The sequence below is a fragment of the Molothrus aeneus genome, chromosome 8 (assembly GCF_037042795.1).
Source record: "Molothrus aeneus isolate 106 chromosome 8, BPBGC_Maene_1.0, whole genome shotgun sequence".
Taxonomy (NCBI): domain Eukaryota; kingdom Metazoa; phylum Chordata; class Aves; order Passeriformes; family Icteridae; genus Molothrus; species Molothrus aeneus.
Genome location: NC_089653.1, coordinates 19,765,484 through 19,784,141, shown reverse-complemented (window position 1 = coordinate 19,784,141; position 18,658 = coordinate 19,765,484). Strand labels below are relative to the sequence as shown.

Sequence of the window (18,658 nt, the reverse complement as noted above, 5' to 3'; positions counted from 1 at the left end):
GCTGCTACAAAGTTTGCTTATATTTTATTGTCATAATTTTTGTATTAGTCAAACTATAAGCTCTGAATTCAAAGCATCAGATTAGAGCCATTAATTCACTTTGTTAGCATTCTGAGGTTTTTTTCACCCCTAGTCCATACTGAAATAAGATGCCTAAAGCAAGAAATTATTTAAAGAAAATTTATAAAGCTCTATTGACTTCCCTTGCCAGGCATATACAAACCCCACAGAAACCACAGTATTTTTAATTTTGCAGAAGTGGTTGCATTACTGTTTTTTTAAAGGATAGTTTTAAATGAGGTGTCACACATAAGTAAGTATGGATTTCCCAAGAGGAGCCCCATCACTTACAGTGACCAGGTCCAATGGTGTTTGTCCTTCTTGGTTTTTCAGAGTAGGGTCAGCCCCATGTGCCAGTAACAAGGCACAGAGCTGAGTCCTTCCTTTCTGGGCTGCTTCATGAAGTGGTGTGAAAGCCCATTTGTCTGTAGCATTCACACATGCATTATATTTTATAAGTAAAGCTGCTACATCAACATGCTGGAAAAGTTAAAAACACCTGTTAAATTCCAAGATACCACAGTGTACTAAAATAATTCAGAACTATTACTGTTATTTCTCTGTAATCAGAATAATTCTGAATTTTCTTAGAATGAATTTAATTATTATTTTAGAAAGTATTAAAGCAAGGCGTTTTCTTCCTCATCTATGACATATCAGCAAAAAGATAAGTAAGATTTGTTCTCTTGTGAAAAAAGGATAGAGTAAAACAAAATTCCAAATCCAGAGGAATCTGAAGGAAAAAAAGCCTGATTCTGAACTTCCAGTTTGGAAAGTTCTCCAACTGTTTTGGTTAAAGACTTGATTCAGGGACAAAGATTCAGGAAGTTCACAAAAACAACTGCTGTCTCAACAGCATTCATATAAGTGAAAGTGAGATCTTCTTGATAAAATCTGACTGGCACAGGTAAGGAAAGGCATTTTACAAAACACCTTTCAGCCTGCTGGCTTTTTAGGCATTCATGGTCAGAAAACTCCATTCGTGACTTTACAAATTTATGAGTCTTTACCTACAACATAAGCTGTGATCTAATTATTCATTCTGTGTCTTACAAATAAGATTATACTATAACTCAACAGCAAAAGCATTCTACAGAGGCTCAAAATGCTGTCAATGAAATGTACTTTTAAAAAAAATAAATAAAGTCTTGGAAAGTTTGAGCTATTTACCCCATAAGATGCTGCATTATGCAGAGGAATCAAGCCTCCTTTATCCTGTGCATTCACATCTGCTCCATGCTGCAACAGGTATTCTGCAACCTCCAAATTATTGTAACCAGCTGGAATTGCAGAAGGACAGAATGAATAGAATTAAAATGCCATCCCCAACAGGCTGTGGAGAAGTTAATAATTAACTTAAATTACTTGAAAGTAAATTAAATTGTCAGTCCCAGCGAAGACAGTGCAATACCTACTATGAAGGACAGCATTACCTTAAGAGTATTTGGTTTTAAAACCTGTCAATAAACAATAAAAGACCCCCTCTGGCTAGACAGAACAGGAAAATAATTAAACAGTTTGAAAAGCAACCCAAAATTAATATGCATAAGAATCTAATTTTTTTAAAGAAAAGGTACAGAATCCTCCAGCTTGAGGCTACACTACAACTTGTGTAGACATAGAAAGTTCAGCCACAGTAATTAGTAACCAAGCAAACTAGCTAATTAGAGCACTGACCTGCTAAATGTAGTGGTGTAGAATGCCGTCCTTGTGTGTCCCGACAGTTGACATTGTCAGGTGAACAGAGCTTTTTTACTCGGGCCAAACAACCTTTCTTTGCAGCATCTAGGAGAGCTGCATCTCCTCTAAGCAGGTCTTGAATATCAGTATCACCATCTTTAACAAGGTCTAGAGGAGTATTTCCGTCCCTGTTTTTCTTTGTAGGGTCAGCTCCATGCTGTGCACACCAAAAACAGGTGGTAAGGATGTCAGTAGAATAAACATGATGCATCTTAGGCATCTAATGCCTTGTTGAGCAAGTATTCTGACACATATTGGAATCCTGCAGAGAGCCTTCCAATTGCTGTGTGAAAAAGGCCAACACAGGTACTAACAGTATCCCTTTTACTAAAAACATTTAACTACAATAATTTAGAAACAACAAATCAATTTCTGAAACTTAAATGGACTTTGAAAGTGAACAGGAAAGAAATGTACCTCCCTCCAGCATATGTAATACCTGTAACAGGAGTTTGCAAATCTCGTATTTTCCTTTTGCTGCAGCTTCATGCAAGGGAGTGAATTTCCACAAGTCAGCTACATTGACAACGGCACCATGTTTAACCAACAGCTCTGCAACTTCATAGTGACCATATGAGCAGGCATTATGTAAAGGGACAAGTCCTCTGGAAACAGAAGAAGAGAAAAACTCTCTTTAAAAACAGGGTATTTTTTCAACAACAATATAAACATAAAATAAATGCATCTTTGACCATATCAAACCCTAACAAATTATTTCCCTACCCTCCCCCAACAGTCTAATACAGTAGGAATCCCTACTGCAGTAAAAACTTAATCAGCGAGGCATTAAAGAGAAGTAAGAGCATAAGGTCAGAGAAATTCTTGATGCTCTAATATTAAGTACTGCAAATGCTTTTGGATATTCTTAACATCTTCATTCTAACAGAAGTTTCCATGAAAATAAAAATACGTCTTAAGAAAAACGGGATGCTTATCAGCTAGCAATATTCAAAAGCTGATAGATACAACCAATTACAATTGCCAAGAAAATACATATTCAAGCATTTACCCCTTATCTTTTGCATGTACATCAGCTCCATGCTGAAGAAGATACTCCACAACAGATACTCTGTTGTATCCAGCTGCAAAATGAAGTGGTGTAGACTGACGTCCTTCAATATCTCTGCAGTTCACACTCTGGACTGTACACAGCTTCTGTGAAGTTCCCCAAACAAAACATGTCACTATATGTAGTGTTGACACTTCTAATTTAGTCATAGAATATTGTTATACACATCTAATTTTGCATAACTGTTTTCAATAAAGAAACAGTATTTTTACAGTCTTTACTTTTTACAGATTTCATCCTGAGGAAAAAATCCACCTGCCCCCATATCCACACCTCTAACTTCAATTAATGCTTTTTATATAAGGCATCTGGAGGTGATAAATATTGTATTCTGCAATCTGTAGTAATTGTGCAATACAAAGGTTTTAGGACCAATCATAATTCTAAAGCAGTCAGTGAAGGATTGTTTGATTGCTCGCTTTGAGAAATTATACACTGGCATATAATTCTGTGCTACTTTGGCTGGGGTGGAGTTAATTTTCTTCACAGTGGCTGGTGTGGGGCTGTGTTTTGGATTTGTGCTGCACACAGGGCTGATAATACAGACATGTTGTTGTCATTGCTGAGCAGGGCTCACACAGAGCCAAGGCCTTTTCGTGCTGCTGCACTGGCCAGGAGGCTGGGGGGAGACACAGCCAGGACAGGTGACCCCAACTGACCAAAGGGCTGCTCCAGAGCAGATGGCATCATGCTCAGTACATAAACTGGGGGAACAAGGAGGAAGGAGGGAACATTTGTAGTGATGGAGTTTGTCTTCTGAAGTCACTGTTATCCAAGATGGGGCCCTGCTCTCCTGGGGATGGCTGAACACCTGCCTGCCCAGGGGAAGTAGTGAAATAACTCCTTGTTCTACTTTGCTTGTGCGCGTGGCTTTTGTTTTCTCTATTAAGCTGCCTTAATCACAGCCCACGAGTTTTCCAGCTTTTACCCTTCTGATTCTCTCCTGATCCTGCTGGGGGGAAATTGATCAAGCATCTGTGTGGGGCTCGGTTGCTGGCTGAGGTTAAACCATGACCAATTCCCTCTTCTGTTTAAGGAGAGGTTTAAGCTTACTTTTACGGTATCCACATCTCCAGCCTTTGCAGCCTCCAGCAACTGTCGATCTGCATCAGAATTACCTAATGGGATACCTTCTGCAAAATAAATGAGATTGCATGACAGGTTAAGTGTAGGCAGTTGAAGAAATTTGTTAAGACAGGAAATAACTTGAGCTTTTTTAAAGGGAAATCCTTGAAATAAAGTTAACTAATTACTGACAAGTTTTGTCTCTGTTTACTATCTACAACTATAGCTGCTAGAGCTAATGGTGTTTAACCATTAGCTAATGGGAAGTTAACTTCAGCAGCATGCTTCCTGTATGTTTTGGAATATTGTGGAACCAACAAAGCATTCTTATTTCTGTTTCAGAATTAGACCAGATCAAGTTTATGTATGTATTATAATGTCCAAACCTTACTCTTGAAAATCCACCTAAACTGTTGCCTCCACTCACAAATGTAAATCAAGCATTTTGTGTTTTAGAAACTCATTTTCTAGTTTCAAGATTCCCCCCACCCTATGTCAGGATTTTAATAAAATTATTCCAGGTGACTATACCACAAATCTTCATATCTGATTATTCAGACAAGTAAATGATATTGTTAAGTAGGAAGTAAAACATCACCTAGAACTGTCTTTCATAGAACATTTTTTTTTGTTGACTAGTCTTCACTATTCTTTGGCAGCACTTGGAACAGCAAGTAAAACAAAGCACCTCAGTGGATGCTGAATAACTCAGCATACCTTGTAGTAGCTGTTGCACACTTTCAGTCCCCATTTGTAAGGCTGTAAAGCCTTGCAGAGACACGATGGAAGGATCACATCCAGAACTCAGCAGCAACCTGCATGTCTGAAGATGACCACAATGTGCTGCTCTATGAAGAGAGGTCTGGCCAAGATTATCTAATGCATTAACCTAAAAAATAACACAGACAAGAAATACCACCATCAAGTTGGTATTAAGATGTTTTCATTGCTGACTGGGAACATTTCACGAGTAGCATCCTTACACTAATAAAAATAACATATTTAGTATATTTCCAAAGGTGATGACATTTCAAACAAAAACAGTTCATAAAGTAGCCCCCTTTTAGAAGCATGGGAATAATCCACTGCATTTTTACCACAAACAGGAGTAATTCACTATTTTGCTCCTCGCAATACTAACTTCAATGCTAACGTGTAGAACAGCTTCTACCTTGCATTGGCTTATTGTGGTTTCTCAGCCTGAGGGCTTCCTATCTGTTGGCTCAGTGAAAGTGTATTCAACAATTTAAAACTCTGCACCTAAACCCTACTTTCATTCCCTTCTCTTCCTCTGGTTTTGGAAAACTTCATACAATCAGGCTACAATCAAATTTCTATGAGAGAGATTCAACTCAATCTTGGAGGGTTCAAGCACTACAGAGTCTCTCCACATTTTCTTTCTGCGGAAGTTTGAACTAAACATTGTATTATGAATTAACATTTTGCTTTCATTTTACTTTTTACTGCATACAACACCATGTAAAGTCTGTCACACAGTTCAGTTTAGCTTCTTGCTGTTCATATATACCCCCCACATTTTTTTCTCAGGTATTCCATTATTCCTGCTGGACAATGAAACATTGAATAAGACACTTTGAAAGTTTTCCTTTCCCAGAGAGAACTACGTCCTCACTTCTTAAAAATAGGACCAAACCAATGATGATTTTGTAATGTACAGGGCTGTACTGATGGATTGATGGCCTGTAGCTGAAGTCTCCAAATCTAGAACCTTCCAAAACAAATTATTTTACAAAACCTTCCACTCTCATGGTGTGAACACCTGTACAGTACATGAATGTCAACAAAAGTATGATGCTCATACCTTAGCTTCATGTTTCACAACTACTTCAACAACATCATTATGAGCTTTTTCTGATGCCACATGCAGAGGAGTCAAGAAGCTTAAAAAAAAAAAAAAGAATAATTCAAAATGTATTTTGCAAAATCTTCTAAACAAACAGTTAAGAGCATTCATTTGTAACCACTCACTCTTTTGTTTTTTCATTGATATTGGCTCCTTTCCTCAGCAGCAATTCACATACTTGTTTCCTCTTAGGATATGGAGATGCAGCAGCACAGTGCTGTAAACATGAAAAAGTTTACAATTAACAACCAGCAAGCAATATGCAGGTTTTGCTGATCAGCAGGCAGTTAAGAGCTGGTGGCGTACAAAGACAACAGAAAAAAATCCCCAAAACCCTCAGACGCTTATTAATTTGGAAGATTAATGGGCTTTTGGATTTACTCTGGTATTTTCAAGAACTCCCCTTTCTAATAACTGCTGGAAACCATCAAAACAAAGCTAGCACATATAGCTTGCTGTTGCTTAAGATAAGACTATTCTACAAAACCCAGTCATTTAGACAATCTAAACAGGCCTAAATAATTTATGTTAGTCTTAACATTAAGAACAAAATATCAGTCAGTGTTATTTGCCTAGCTAGACACTGTGTATTCCAGGTTGGTGTGAATTACAACACTTGACACTGCAGTATTTATTGCTAAAGTATTACCTAGTGTGCTTAGGTTAGCCACAATATATACAAAGCCATTAATAAATCCTGAGATATTACCAATGCTGTCTCATGTGTCTGAGGATGTTTGAAGTTCACTGTTTCCAAAGAAAGATGTTTCTTTATACGAGCTACATCTGATTCTCTTGCAGCCTGCAGCAGTGAGTGACCTTTGAATTCATCTTAAAAAACAAAGAAATACATAGCAGAGGGTTACACTCCTTGGCTCAAAAAGGATCAAGAGAATTGCTTCTTTCAGTTAAAAAAAAGAAATTAATTGTATTCAGCAGACCATGGAGCACACATTTCCAAGTCTGACTCAAGCTATTACATCAATTGACAGAACTTGTTAGTTAAGTCAAAACACTACACAACTTTGGCTTTGTTTCTAAACCAAAGCCAGACACATCCAAACTGGCTGCACAAGATCTATTTCACTCACCTCTCTGTAGGTTCTACTGTTCACACAGGTACTAACTCAGGCATATAAAAATCTCTACTTCTGACCTATTTCTGGAAAATAATTTCTAGATGCTTTCATGAATAAATACTACTACTAGTGTAGTATTTACTGACAATTTTTGTAAATATCCCAGAAAGTTATTGTTTCAACCACTCAAAAGACAGAATCTGAGTTCACTCTTTTCACTCTTCCAGTTTGCTGGACAAAAATCAATGCCCTTCAGTTTTTTTCAACTTTCAGTGATTGTGGCACACTCAAATGTATTCAGCATTCTAAACAGGTACTCTTTTCTTCAAAGAAAAAACTGTGGAATAAAAATTAATATTTCAACAATCTTGATGCAATGACAGGAACAAGTATGGGATATGAAAGTGTACTGGCAAGGTCATGAGGGAAAGCATTTAATAGGGAGAAAAGCTACAAAACCCATCACAACCCCTTGACTATAAAATTGACAGTAAAAGTCTTTTAAATCCCTTCATTCAGAAAATACAGCAGTTTCAAATTATAAACAGTGAAATATATACTGTGTATAATTGCACAATTACTGGTAAAGCATAAGCATTTTCCAAATCTGGTTTCTGGCTGGTCACTGTCTAGGGAATCTAATTACACATTACAAGCTGTAACTGCAGAACTGATCCCACTTGATACTCACATGCTAATCGTTCTTTTAATTGGGGTGTTGGAGCCAAATCAATGGTGCTTTTGTTGTGACAGTTCAAGAGTGTTGGGTCAGCACCATAACTTAACAAAAGAGAACATACTTCCACCCTGTTCTTAGAAGCTGCTTCATGCAGAGGGGTGAATTGCCACAGATCCATTGCATTCACACATGCTCCATGCTTGAAAGGGAAAGGGGTAAAAAAAGATGCAATCAAAACCAGGACGTTAGAAAAAGACTATGTTATTAGTTTTAATACAGTAGACTGTTAAAATAAAAATCAATGCTTATATGCAAACTGTTTCCAAGACACTAATTTTCAACCCAACACAACATTTCAGCACATTGTGGTTTTTAATCACCTGGTGTCCCACAGGTACAATCAAAGAATCCAAAGGCTAGCTAGTCTTTTCAGGCTTATTTCAAAAAGGAAAGGAGCTCTGCTACAGGTCAAATCAGAGAAATATTCACATTCTCCAAATCACCTGTGAACAAGCTCTGGTTCTTTGCAGCTCTAGAAAATGTCTAGAGTGACCAGATGCACTAAGATAAATACATGTTCTGTGAATAAACCCCAAGATATGAATGCCACGGTATCTCAACTGAGACCGGCACTCAATTTTAATTCAAAACATTTAAGTACAAGATTCTACAAGTAATACTCCTGGATGAGTAACGTATGTGTAATTCTTCTCCAGTAACATTTTGATTGTATTTCAAGTTCAGTCTATAAGCAAGTACATGCTCTTTCCCACGGCTTCTCTTAAAGATGTATAGCTTTGCAAAAAGTAATTCAGAATTTTCTAGAGCAGAAATCCAATATAGAACACAACTCTAGATAAACAGTTAGACACACAGTAATGTATAGTCAAAAGTTCATTTGTGGGGCTGTGTCTAGTACCACCACTGTAAAAATTCACTTTACAACTGGCCCCTGAAGTAAAAAAAATCATGACTATTTATATTCACTGCAATGTAAGCTTATTTCAATAGGTTCTTTTGCAAAATTTTTTGCTAAACAAGTAGAAAGATACACGGAATTAGTGGGGGACTGAAACACACACAGCAGAACAAGAGCTATTCTCTGAGCAGCCAAATGTCTGGAGTTAGACAACAGAACATTCTCAGTTGTTATAACAATCTTGATTTGCTGTGGCAGCTGAGAATAGGCACAGCTCAAAACTCCTTTGGTGGAGTACACATATTATGCTGCAGCCCACATCTTCAAGCCACTAGTTTAAAGTGTATCATACTTATCTTCAAGACTAACATAATCCAGATACAGTGCTTCAGGTCCAAGAGTTCCCTTTTGTTAGGAAAACTGACAGGTTTCTCTTTCTTTGGGGTAAAGGCTACAATTCAGGGCCAGAACTGATGCTGTAAAGTTAATTTCCTGAAAAGACTGACTGCTCTTTAGTTTTAAAACATTTACTATCTTTACCTTATCTTTATCTTTTTAGTATTCTTTTAAAACATCTCTTATTGCTTCGTCTTCTAAAATATTCTTCTACTGTCAAACTCAAAAAATTACTCAGCTTGTAGGAGTTTTTTTGGTGCTTCATTTTTTATTTGTTGGTGAGTGTAGAAAGACTGAGATAAGCAGTACTTACTTGGTGGTATGAAAATATTCAACTTTGGAGCAGAGAGAGTTAAAAACAGAAAGCACATTTATAAAGAAAAAGCTTCCTTGCAAGCAGAAGATTCTGTAGCTCCAGCTTAATAATCACTATCATGTAGAGCAAAAGCAATTTATTATTGTTTTGTAAATCTACGTACAAAATAAAAAAATATGCAACTTGTATTAGTCTATTATAAACTATTCTTATTTAATAATATGCAATTTGATCTCTTCAAAGACCAACCTTTACTAGAAGCTCTGTTACTTCGTAATGACCATAGGAACAGGCATTGTGAAGTGGTACCAGATCTCTACATAGAAGAAAAAGGAGAAGGATGATTAGTTTAGGATACACATATATTAATTTCAAATGCATCTAACACATTGCAACTGGTACTATGCTTCATATTGAACATTTTACAAAAATTCTATGACAAATGTTCAAATGAAACTATGGGGAAATAAGAAGCTGAAGAAGAAACCAGAAAATCCCATCAGCATTTATCAGAACAGTAAGCATCTAAAACCATCAGAAGATGAGAAGTGAATTGCATTGTCTCAGTGCAGATGAAATTATTCCACTCAGACTTGGAATCCTAAGCAGGAACAACTATCTGCAGGAGATGTTCAGGAGTGACCCTAATTATATCCTTTTTCACAAGAACAATGCTGTAATATCTTCTCTTGTGAAAACTCATCAACTTGCATTTTTGTCACAACAGAAAGGTTAAAGGTTACAGAACAGTCTAAAGTTGGAAATTCTCTGTGGTTAAAACAGTATTACTGCTCTTTACTTCACCTCAAAATGGATTCTGTTTATTCTGAACAAAGGGAAAAAGGAACCTACCCTTTATCCTTAGCGTGCACATCAGCTCCATGCTGCAGTAAGAGCTGGACTATTTTCACACGGTTATACCCAGCTGCTAAATGCAATGGAGTAGACTGAAACAAGAGAATGCAGAATGAGTCAGTAACACAAAATCAAGATTGAGTTTTTATTTATTTTTTCACAACTTGTTAACAGTACTAAATGATGAAGTCCTTCAAGACTTACAAGCTTAAAAAAATCCCAGAGTGCTTGAATCAGACATTTGATAACTATGTTCACTGTTGACTGACTACGCTTGAAGTCAACATGAACACAAATCCCAAATTTACTCCATCACTAATACAAAGGCCACTTTTGGTTTTTTAGCCTACCATAGCTATAAATACTTTGCTGGCACAAACTATATCCTTGTGAAAGGGGAAGTAGGAAGACCATTAGCAACAATGACCATTAGCAACTATGAAGAAGTCTCTCTGCCAATCAGTGAAGTAAGTTTGAAAATTATCAAGAGGGACTGTTATCCACGTTTGTGAATGCAGTGAGCAGGGTGTGGGGGAAATTTCATCTCTTCTAAACTCTCACCCTCCAGAGAGCAGACAGATAACTAACTGCTCTAGGATCTTTTCTAGCAAACGCCTTCAAGCATCAGCAGCACTAAAGGCAGAGCTACAAATTAGTGAGGAGGAATCTTATCCTCTGCATTTACAAACCCATCCACTGAACCAGATTTCTACAGTTCCTAGAGGATGAGCCTCATAACCAGATGAGAAAACAGAGATGCATCAGTGTTTTGGAGATCCCAGTATCTTACCACAAAGCTTCACAAAGGGGAAGTAACTAAATCAAAACTTGGGTGAATGAGTACAAATACTTAATGAGAATAATGATGCCAAAAAGTGATACTCAATAACCTGAACCTTCTGTAGGCTAGGGGCTGAAACCAGAAGACTCAGGACTTTTCAGAATGGAGATTCTGAACGTTTTTATGTCTTTCTTTACCATTACTTACAGCAATGAGCAGCTTGCTCCTGCATCAGGAGCAGCAACTTGCCTAAGGGCTGCTTATGTCAAATAAAGCACCTGTGTATTTCTCCCTGACAGGGACAAAAATCTGTGCAAAGTCCTCGCTTCTTTATCACTGCAGATATGAAGGTCAAGCAGAAGCTTCAACTGAGGAGTTTGTTTATTGATCCTATATAGAATTACTTGCATAGTCCTTTTAAGATTAAAAAACAACAACAAAAAAAAACAACCCCTCGGCTGGCTACTAGAGAGGTGGAATCTTATTTTTCCCACATACAGTGAAGAAAGTAGATTTTATGTTTAACATTTTTAAAATCTGATCAAACAGTAACTGGATCATGTAAGAGATAACTACTTTTAAATCAGTTTTAAACAAAAATACCTTTCTGCCATCACTTGCATGACAGTTAACATTTAATGGTGTAAGAAGAGACATCATCTTTTCCTCATTTCCACTCCTGAAAAACAAGATGTGAAATGAGCAGAAATATTCTTATCCCAATTTTTAGTAGCTTATTCTGGTTTTATATTTTTCACATTCAACAGATCTGACGCAACACATTCCCATCTGCATTGCCAGCATTAAAGAGAGAACAAAAATGCATTTATGGAACTACTTTTGTAGCTTCATTCACAGAAAACAGGCAAAACTTAGCATCTAGATGGAATGCAAGCTCCAAAGACTAAATATCTATATATTAATTACACAAAATTCTGTAAATACAACTAATTCCAGTTATTTTCCAAACATACATACCTGGCACTCTCTAAGAGTTCATCTTTCTTGTATTCACCTAGAAGACAAAAGGGCTTTCTTTAGCTATCAAATAAATATCTGTATGAGCAGTTCACTATTTATCCTCCTCTTCAAAAGTTTTAGAGAACAAAAGTGCTAGAGTACTTACAAATACTCTTTTCAGTTGTTAAAAGAGAGTTTTTAAAAAAGAGGAAGGGTGAGTTTTTACACAGGTGGGTATTGATAGGACAAAGGGAAATGTGCTCAAACTGGAAGAGGAGAGATTTAGACTAAATGTTAGGAGGACATTCTTTACTCAGAGGGTAGTGAGGCACTGGAATAGGATGCCCAGAGAAGTTGTAGATTCCCTGCCCCTGGATGTGTTTAAGGCCATGTTGGATGGGGTCTGGGCAGCCTAGTCTAGTCAATGTTCCTGCCCATGACAGGGGGTTGGAATTATGTGATCTTTAGGGTCCCTTCCAACCTAAGCCATTCTATGACTCTAAAAATTTAACAGTTCATTACTGAACTAGCATGATAAACTATCCAGAACCCATGCCATGACTGAGATGATGAAAGCCATATGGGAATTCTATTTAGAATTATAAATCAGAGACAAGTTAAAGTAGTATCAAAAAGACAAGCTCCAAACTACGGTGTTACATCAGTTCAACATCAGTCACAAAGGAATCTAAAGATTATCACCTACCAGTCAGCACTGCTTTTGCAGACGGGTCTGCTAAATCCAAAGCTGTTCTGCCATCTGTGTTCCGGATGGTTGGTTCAGCACCGTGCTGCAACAGCACTGCAAAAATGCCAAAGTTTTCCATGAGAAAACAATTCTACAAGACAAAGTTTATGAGACATAACATTACTGTAATCTGCAAACAACAAAAGAAACATTCTAACTTCCTTTTTCCCATTTTTAATGTCAGCATTCTGCAATGTCATCTGTGACCAGTGTCTCTGATGAAACACGTCTAGATACATTTTAAGAGAAAAAAGCAGATCAGAAAGAGAACAACTACAGACCGACAAGAGAAAATCTCACTTGAAAGCTTGTGACCGACCCACCACAAAACTCAGCTATTTTCCATCAGCTCCAGAGCATGCTGCCCCATATCCTGTGCTAACCTGCAGACAGCAGTGGCAGTCTGTGCATGCTGAACTCAGGTTAAACAGGCAATGTTATCTGCACAGCTCTCTAGAGTTTTACAGCTCTCTTAAAGTAAATGGCAGCAAACCACACAATCAAGAAATGTGTCTCGACTATGTGTCTAACTTTCTACCTCCTCCTTAAAGAGTTCCTCTTAAGAACTGTGTAGGTAAACAGGTAGTCAATATAATTGAAGATTTCCCATCCTTAACTAATTTAACACAGCTGCTACACATAAGACAGAATGAATCCATTATTAAGATCACTTTTGTTCTTCTCACTGCACTATGACCAGAAGCAAAAGGCAGCATAAGAGTCTAGGCTGAAACAGAAGAGAATTTAGCTCCATCACATCACTTTAAAGCACTTTCCCCATGATGAACCTTAATAGGTAGACTTTATAAAAAAATTATAAAAAAAGATCCAAAAACCTGTATCTTGTAACAGTGACATATGTATTGAAGTTTATGAAAGATGTTTACTTTTAACCCTTGTATCAGCCATAGCTCCACAGAGTTAAAATGGTCTTAAAAGGGTTCTAGATTTTTCACAGTGAAAACAAGTGAGTCAGTCACAGGAAGAGTGGGAGAAAATTACCAATGCAGACATCTGTCTTCCCCTTAATGGCAGCTTCATGAAGGGGAGTGTAATTCCAATTATCTCGAGCATTGGGATCTGCACCGTGCCGCAAGAGCAGATTGACAACTTCAGCATGGCCAAAGGAGCAGGCGTTGTGAAGAGGAATAAGGCCTCCATCATCCCGGGCGTGGACATTGGCACCACTTTGAAGTAAATATTCAACTACATCCTTCCGACCAAAACCTGGAAGAGGAAAGGGCGAAAAGGCTTCAGGGTGGGAGAAGAGAAATTCCTGCCCCAGATGTGCAGATTAAACCAACAAACTTCAGTAACAGTGACCACTCCTAAAGACAATCACAACTGGCGTATTTGCTAAAGAAGCATTTACATACTAAGGATGTTTCTGAAATTCTTTAAAATTTGATTGAATTCAGTAGAAAAGTAATATTAAAGATTACAGAAACAATTAATATCTTGATAGGGTTCCCTCCAATTTCAGCTGTACCTGGCATACTTATATCTTTATTGTACATCTGGCAAATGAGCTAGGACATCAAACTGTATCTATATTTGCTTTACTATCTCCATATGAGGCCAGAACCACAGACTCTACAGCAAATTCACTTTTGAGTCTCACCATGCCACTTACCCACCCTGCCTGTCCTAACAGAGAAGAGAAGTTCAGAATACTTGGGATGAGAACTGGATCAGATACATGGTCCATGCAAAACCAATTTATCTGCACAGGCACAGTAACTCATATTCACTGCACACACAAGCATATTTCCGCTGCCAAAAAAATTATTAGTGGCTATACTCATGCAGTCTTATTGTCTATATTACATTATATGCATAATGTTTCTCATTTTTCAATATGTTCAGCTATTCTAAGTATTATAAATACTGTTATTTTTCTTAAATGTGTCCTGACATTTTTCTTGTTTCCTCAAGCTTTCAAAAAATTCTGTTTATAGTTTGAATATATACTCAAAATGTACTAAATTATTTTGAGGAACCTCTCAGAAGAGAAATTCACATGTGCACGAGTCCTGCAAACACATAATCAAAACTGTAATTTGATGACAGACTGCTTGGTATTTTCTTCTGAGTACCAAAAAATGTTCTCCAGGACTGCTGCAATCATGCTACAAAAGACTCTGATCAAATTCTTTATTACATATCTGGCAGCTAAACCACTCATTCTTGTACAGAACAATTCCCACCCCTCAAGGTATTGATGTAAAGCCACGTTTTTACAGGTAAAATTCCTCACCAGGAATCAACATCATAATTGAAAATCAACATCATAATTGAAAATCAGCTGTAGTAAACCTTATTCTAGGCATAGAGAATTCCCTCTATTTAATACAGACGTTCAATCAGATACAACTCATGAGCAATCCACAGCTTCTCTCTCAGCAAAGCCTGCATCTATTCACAAAGTACCTTCAGTACAGCAACACCCCTGCAGCTAATTTGATGTCCATGAAATGAACTCATTCGTATCAGACCAATTTTTGTAACTTCTCTCCAGCCCTGAGTGCACAGCAGGGACTCCTTACTTCCTTGGGGAAGCATCTGTACAACAGGGCACCATATATGGAAAGGGAATTATTTTCCCATTGCTTTCTAAAGGATGCATGAGTACAGAGGAAGTGGCCAAACTGCACAATGGTCTCTGCCTCTGCTGGTTTTCCTGAGAGTGGAAAGCACGGGAAGGCAGTCACTGCCTACTCCAACAGCTCCTCTTCACCATTAGTTGGCTGCAGTAAAAACTATTTCAACACTTTAAAAAACCCCAACACTGTAATTTTTAAGAGGTAGGTGTTTTCTTTAGCTCTTGGGCTTTTATCAAGAGACCACGTTTCAACTGTGCAAGGTAATGGTCTTATCATCATGAACTCTTTGTTTCAATTGCCAGCAAGAAAGGCTGGCTACTCAGGACCCCGAGCTGATGATCTTCTATCACCTGTGACAGTTGAGCAGCTCAATGCACTTGTTCCCTGGAAAGTTACAAATTTTTAGCTGACAATTTGCAATTGTTAATCATAGACAAAATGTACAACTGTGCATAATTTTAAAAAGGTATTTATTTACAATCACAGTGGGTTATAACCGACATTCAGCTACTTCTGATGGGATAAAAAGCTAACAGAAAGAACTTGGCTCAAATTCTTCTCCCCTACCTTGGGTGTCCATGTATTTTATGAAATTTAGATTGCAGGAAGGGCATTTTAGTACCTGCCAAGTCCTTAAAACCTTGTGATACTTTGATACACACTGTGAAGAAAAAGACTGACTTTGAGGAAATAGATGCAGTTTATGATGGGAGAGGATGGAGTCTCTTTTATTGTGAAGGATGGTGGGCTCTTGACTAAACCTTCAGGATAACTTAACTATCACACACACAGTTGTGTACTACAAAATCCAAAGAGCAACCTCCAGCAAAACTCCAAAATGTATTACTTTTGTTAATGATACATTTCTAGGGAGAGCCTGAAGCTTTTTTCTTTTACTTCAAAATCTGCCTTTACAAACTGACACATGAAAAAAGAGGAATTGGGTTTATTTTTTAAAAAAAATTGTTAAGTAAGATCGGGGAAAAGACTTAAAAAATAGAACCCAAATTCAGACCCAGAATGCCACTAAAAAAGGAAAAAAGGGCAATACAAAACATGGTGACATTATGTATTTCAGCTCCAACTCCTCCATAAAAGAAATCTTGAAACTGAATGAAACTAGTCAGAGAAGTTTTGTAATGTATTTTCTAAGAACACCCAGACAACTAGGATAAACAAAGCCAGAATAAAACAGATTTTTGCTTTTACTTCCTGGAATGTGACTCTTTCAGAGGCAAAGACAAAAGAAGTGAGTATTATTCCAACTGTGAATAATAGGGGAAAGGCAAAAACCAAACAAAACCAGTCAGGCCCAAGTCCAAGAGCTACTTATGTCCACCTTTCACACAGAGCCTAGTGCAGGTGGGCTGACAAGAGCAGAGTTCGACCTGAGGGGTACAGAGAGTTCCTCAGAGAAATCACACAAGTGTTTTCTGTCCCATTTAACCAGAAACTCTCAGCATCTCCTACAGGCCGCTGAGAGGAGCAATTAATTTCTCTGTAGCAAGCTGGAAGAAGACTCGGGATGACAACAGTGTCTCTCATTTACACACCAACATGTTTAACCTCAGAAATCTAACAACTACACGAACCTATGGCTACACATTTTAAAAGAAAAATCTTTCTACAGATCAGGAGTTATTTAAAGTCAAGACAGATCACCCCTGTTCAGAGAGATAAAACAGATCATTATAGTGAATGAGAAACATCTTAGGGAAAAAAACCCCAAACTAACCAAAAACAAATAAATAAATAAAACCTACCCCTCACTTCTCCCAAATGCTCTAAAACATACACAGTTGTTCAGAAGTTCAGAGTCTGTAAGTGCACAGGAAGGATTGCTGCATATAAAAAATTAGCTAAAAAAATTTATTTTTCTCTGACAGGATATTTTAAGTTGTCTCCTGAGCTCTCTTGCCAATTAAGCTTCTTGAATTTATTAAATACTGCTGTCCTGAGAAGACTTTCAAGAACCTAGACCTAAGTCTGAGTCAAGCTCTCTTAACATGAGGAAAGGACACCTGAAGCAGAAACCTTTACCAAAACAATCTAATAAAGAAATAAACATCTCTGCTACTATCCATATTGATTAGCTGAAAAGAAGCTGCTGTTTTCTGCAGCCTGTCAGCCCTGGAGTCCTACATCTAAGGCTGTAATTAAACCAAAACAACCAACATGAAAACAAGAGTCACAGTCAGGTCTTTGTCTGAAAAGGTGGGATACAATCTTCTGGCCAGCTGCCAGTGAAAGCCGTTGTCCTGTGACGTCAGGCGTTTGCTTACCTACGTCCTGAATTAACAAAGTCCATTTGTCAAAGATAAGAACGCAAAAAGCTTAGAAACGGTGTTGTCTGACAAACACCTTCATGCGTTCAATTCTAAAAATGCACAGGCCCGCTGAAATCCATGAGAACTGTACGTGGGACATGTGTCCCTGTCAGAGCTCACGTGTCACAACACGAACAGCAGAAACCCCACTCCAGATCCGTCCTCAAAGCCAGACGAGGTTTGTTTAACAAAAAAAAAAAAAAAAAAAGGAAAAAAAAAGAAAAATGAAATAAGCGAGCGGACACAGCTGTACCGCTCGCTGACCCCTCAGCGCAGGTGACACCGGTTCGGGCCCGAGGCCGATGCTCGGGGCCGGCGGAGCGCTCGGAGCGCTCGGACCCCGGCGCTGCGCCCGGCCCGAGCAGCGAGGCCCGGGCGGCCCGGCGCTGCCGGCGCTCCCCCGCGGCCCAGCCCGGCGCCCCGGGGAGGCGGCACTGCCGCCCGGCTCCCCCTGCCCCGGTACCTGCGGCGAAGTGCAGCGGGCTGGACTTTCTGCCCGCCGTGTCCCGGCTGTTCACGTTCTCGGGCCGCACCAGCCGCTTGACCCGCTCCACGTCCCCGTTCCTGCAGGCCTCGAACAGCTCCCGAGCCGGCTCGGCCGCCGCCGCGCCACAGCCCGGCGCCTCGGCCAGGGCGGCCGCGCCGCCCGCGCACCTTCGCCCCGCCATGGCCGGGCCGGGCCCCGCGCAGCCCCCGCCCGCCGCCCCTCACAGCCCGGGGGGCTCCGCACGCACTCCCGGGCGGGCGCTGCGCCCGGCGGAGGGATCCGGGCACCGCCGGCCTCGTGCGCAGGCGCGCGCGGCGGGAGCCTCCCAGCGCCGGGCCGCGGTGCTGCGGCCAGGCCGGGAGCGGAACCCAGCGCGGCCCCTCACGGGCTGCCCTCAGTGCCCTCTGCTCCTTCGGGAGGGATGGTGAGGAGCAGAAAATAAATACAGCGCCAGCCATTCGTCCCAGAAGAACAAATGTGTCTTTGGTGTTTTCAGTAGTTAAATGTGAGGATTTTTCTGTTCAGGGATTTTTCCCCCCTGCAAGTGTGTAAGGCTGCATTTTGGTGCCAATGGCTTCATGATCCTTGCACAGTTGCTTATATAGGAAAATACTGTGACTCCAAGGAAGTTCAGAGCTTGCATAATAACTATGAAATGGAAATTATACAACTTAAATGACACAGTTCTCTTTATTAATCTCGAAACACAG

General features: G+C 39.2%; 1 protein-coding gene across 1 annotated transcript in view; it reads right to left on the bottom strand.

The window, feature by feature from the left end:
• Positions 1 to 18,129, bottom strand: part of TNKS2 (tankyrase 2) — a 28,726-nt gene extending 10,597 nt beyond the window's left edge. Inside the window, exons 1-18 of the mRNA XM_066555152.1 lie at positions 17,925 to 18,129; positions 13,534 to 13,758; positions 12,490 to 12,585; positions 11,802 to 11,838; positions 11,427 to 11,502; positions 10,040 to 10,134; positions 9,437 to 9,503; positions 7,569 to 7,755; positions 6,508 to 6,629; positions 5,924 to 6,015; positions 5,757 to 5,835; positions 4,652 to 4,823; positions 3,923 to 4,002; positions 2,810 to 2,955; positions 2,240 to 2,405; positions 1,738 to 1,957; positions 1,231 to 1,340; positions 352 to 540 (exon numbers count right to left, since the gene is read on the bottom strand). Of these exons, the coding sequence (XP_066411249.1) occupies positions 352 to 540; positions 1,231 to 1,340; positions 1,738 to 1,957; positions 2,240 to 2,405; positions 2,810 to 2,955; positions 3,923 to 4,002; positions 4,652 to 4,823; positions 5,757 to 5,835; positions 5,924 to 6,015; positions 6,508 to 6,629; positions 7,569 to 7,755; positions 9,437 to 9,503; positions 10,040 to 10,134; positions 11,427 to 11,502; positions 11,802 to 11,838; positions 12,490 to 12,585; positions 13,534 to 13,758; positions 17,925 to 18,129 (2,364 nt within the window). The remainder of the gene's footprint in view (positions 1 to 351; positions 541 to 1,230; positions 1,341 to 1,737; positions 1,958 to 2,239; positions 2,406 to 2,809; positions 2,956 to 3,922; positions 4,003 to 4,651; positions 4,824 to 5,756; positions 5,836 to 5,923; positions 6,016 to 6,507; positions 6,630 to 7,568; positions 7,756 to 9,436; positions 9,504 to 10,039; positions 10,135 to 11,426; positions 11,503 to 11,801; positions 11,839 to 12,489; positions 12,586 to 13,533; positions 13,759 to 17,924) is intronic.
• Positions 18,130 to 18,658: the final 529 nt, after the last annotated feature.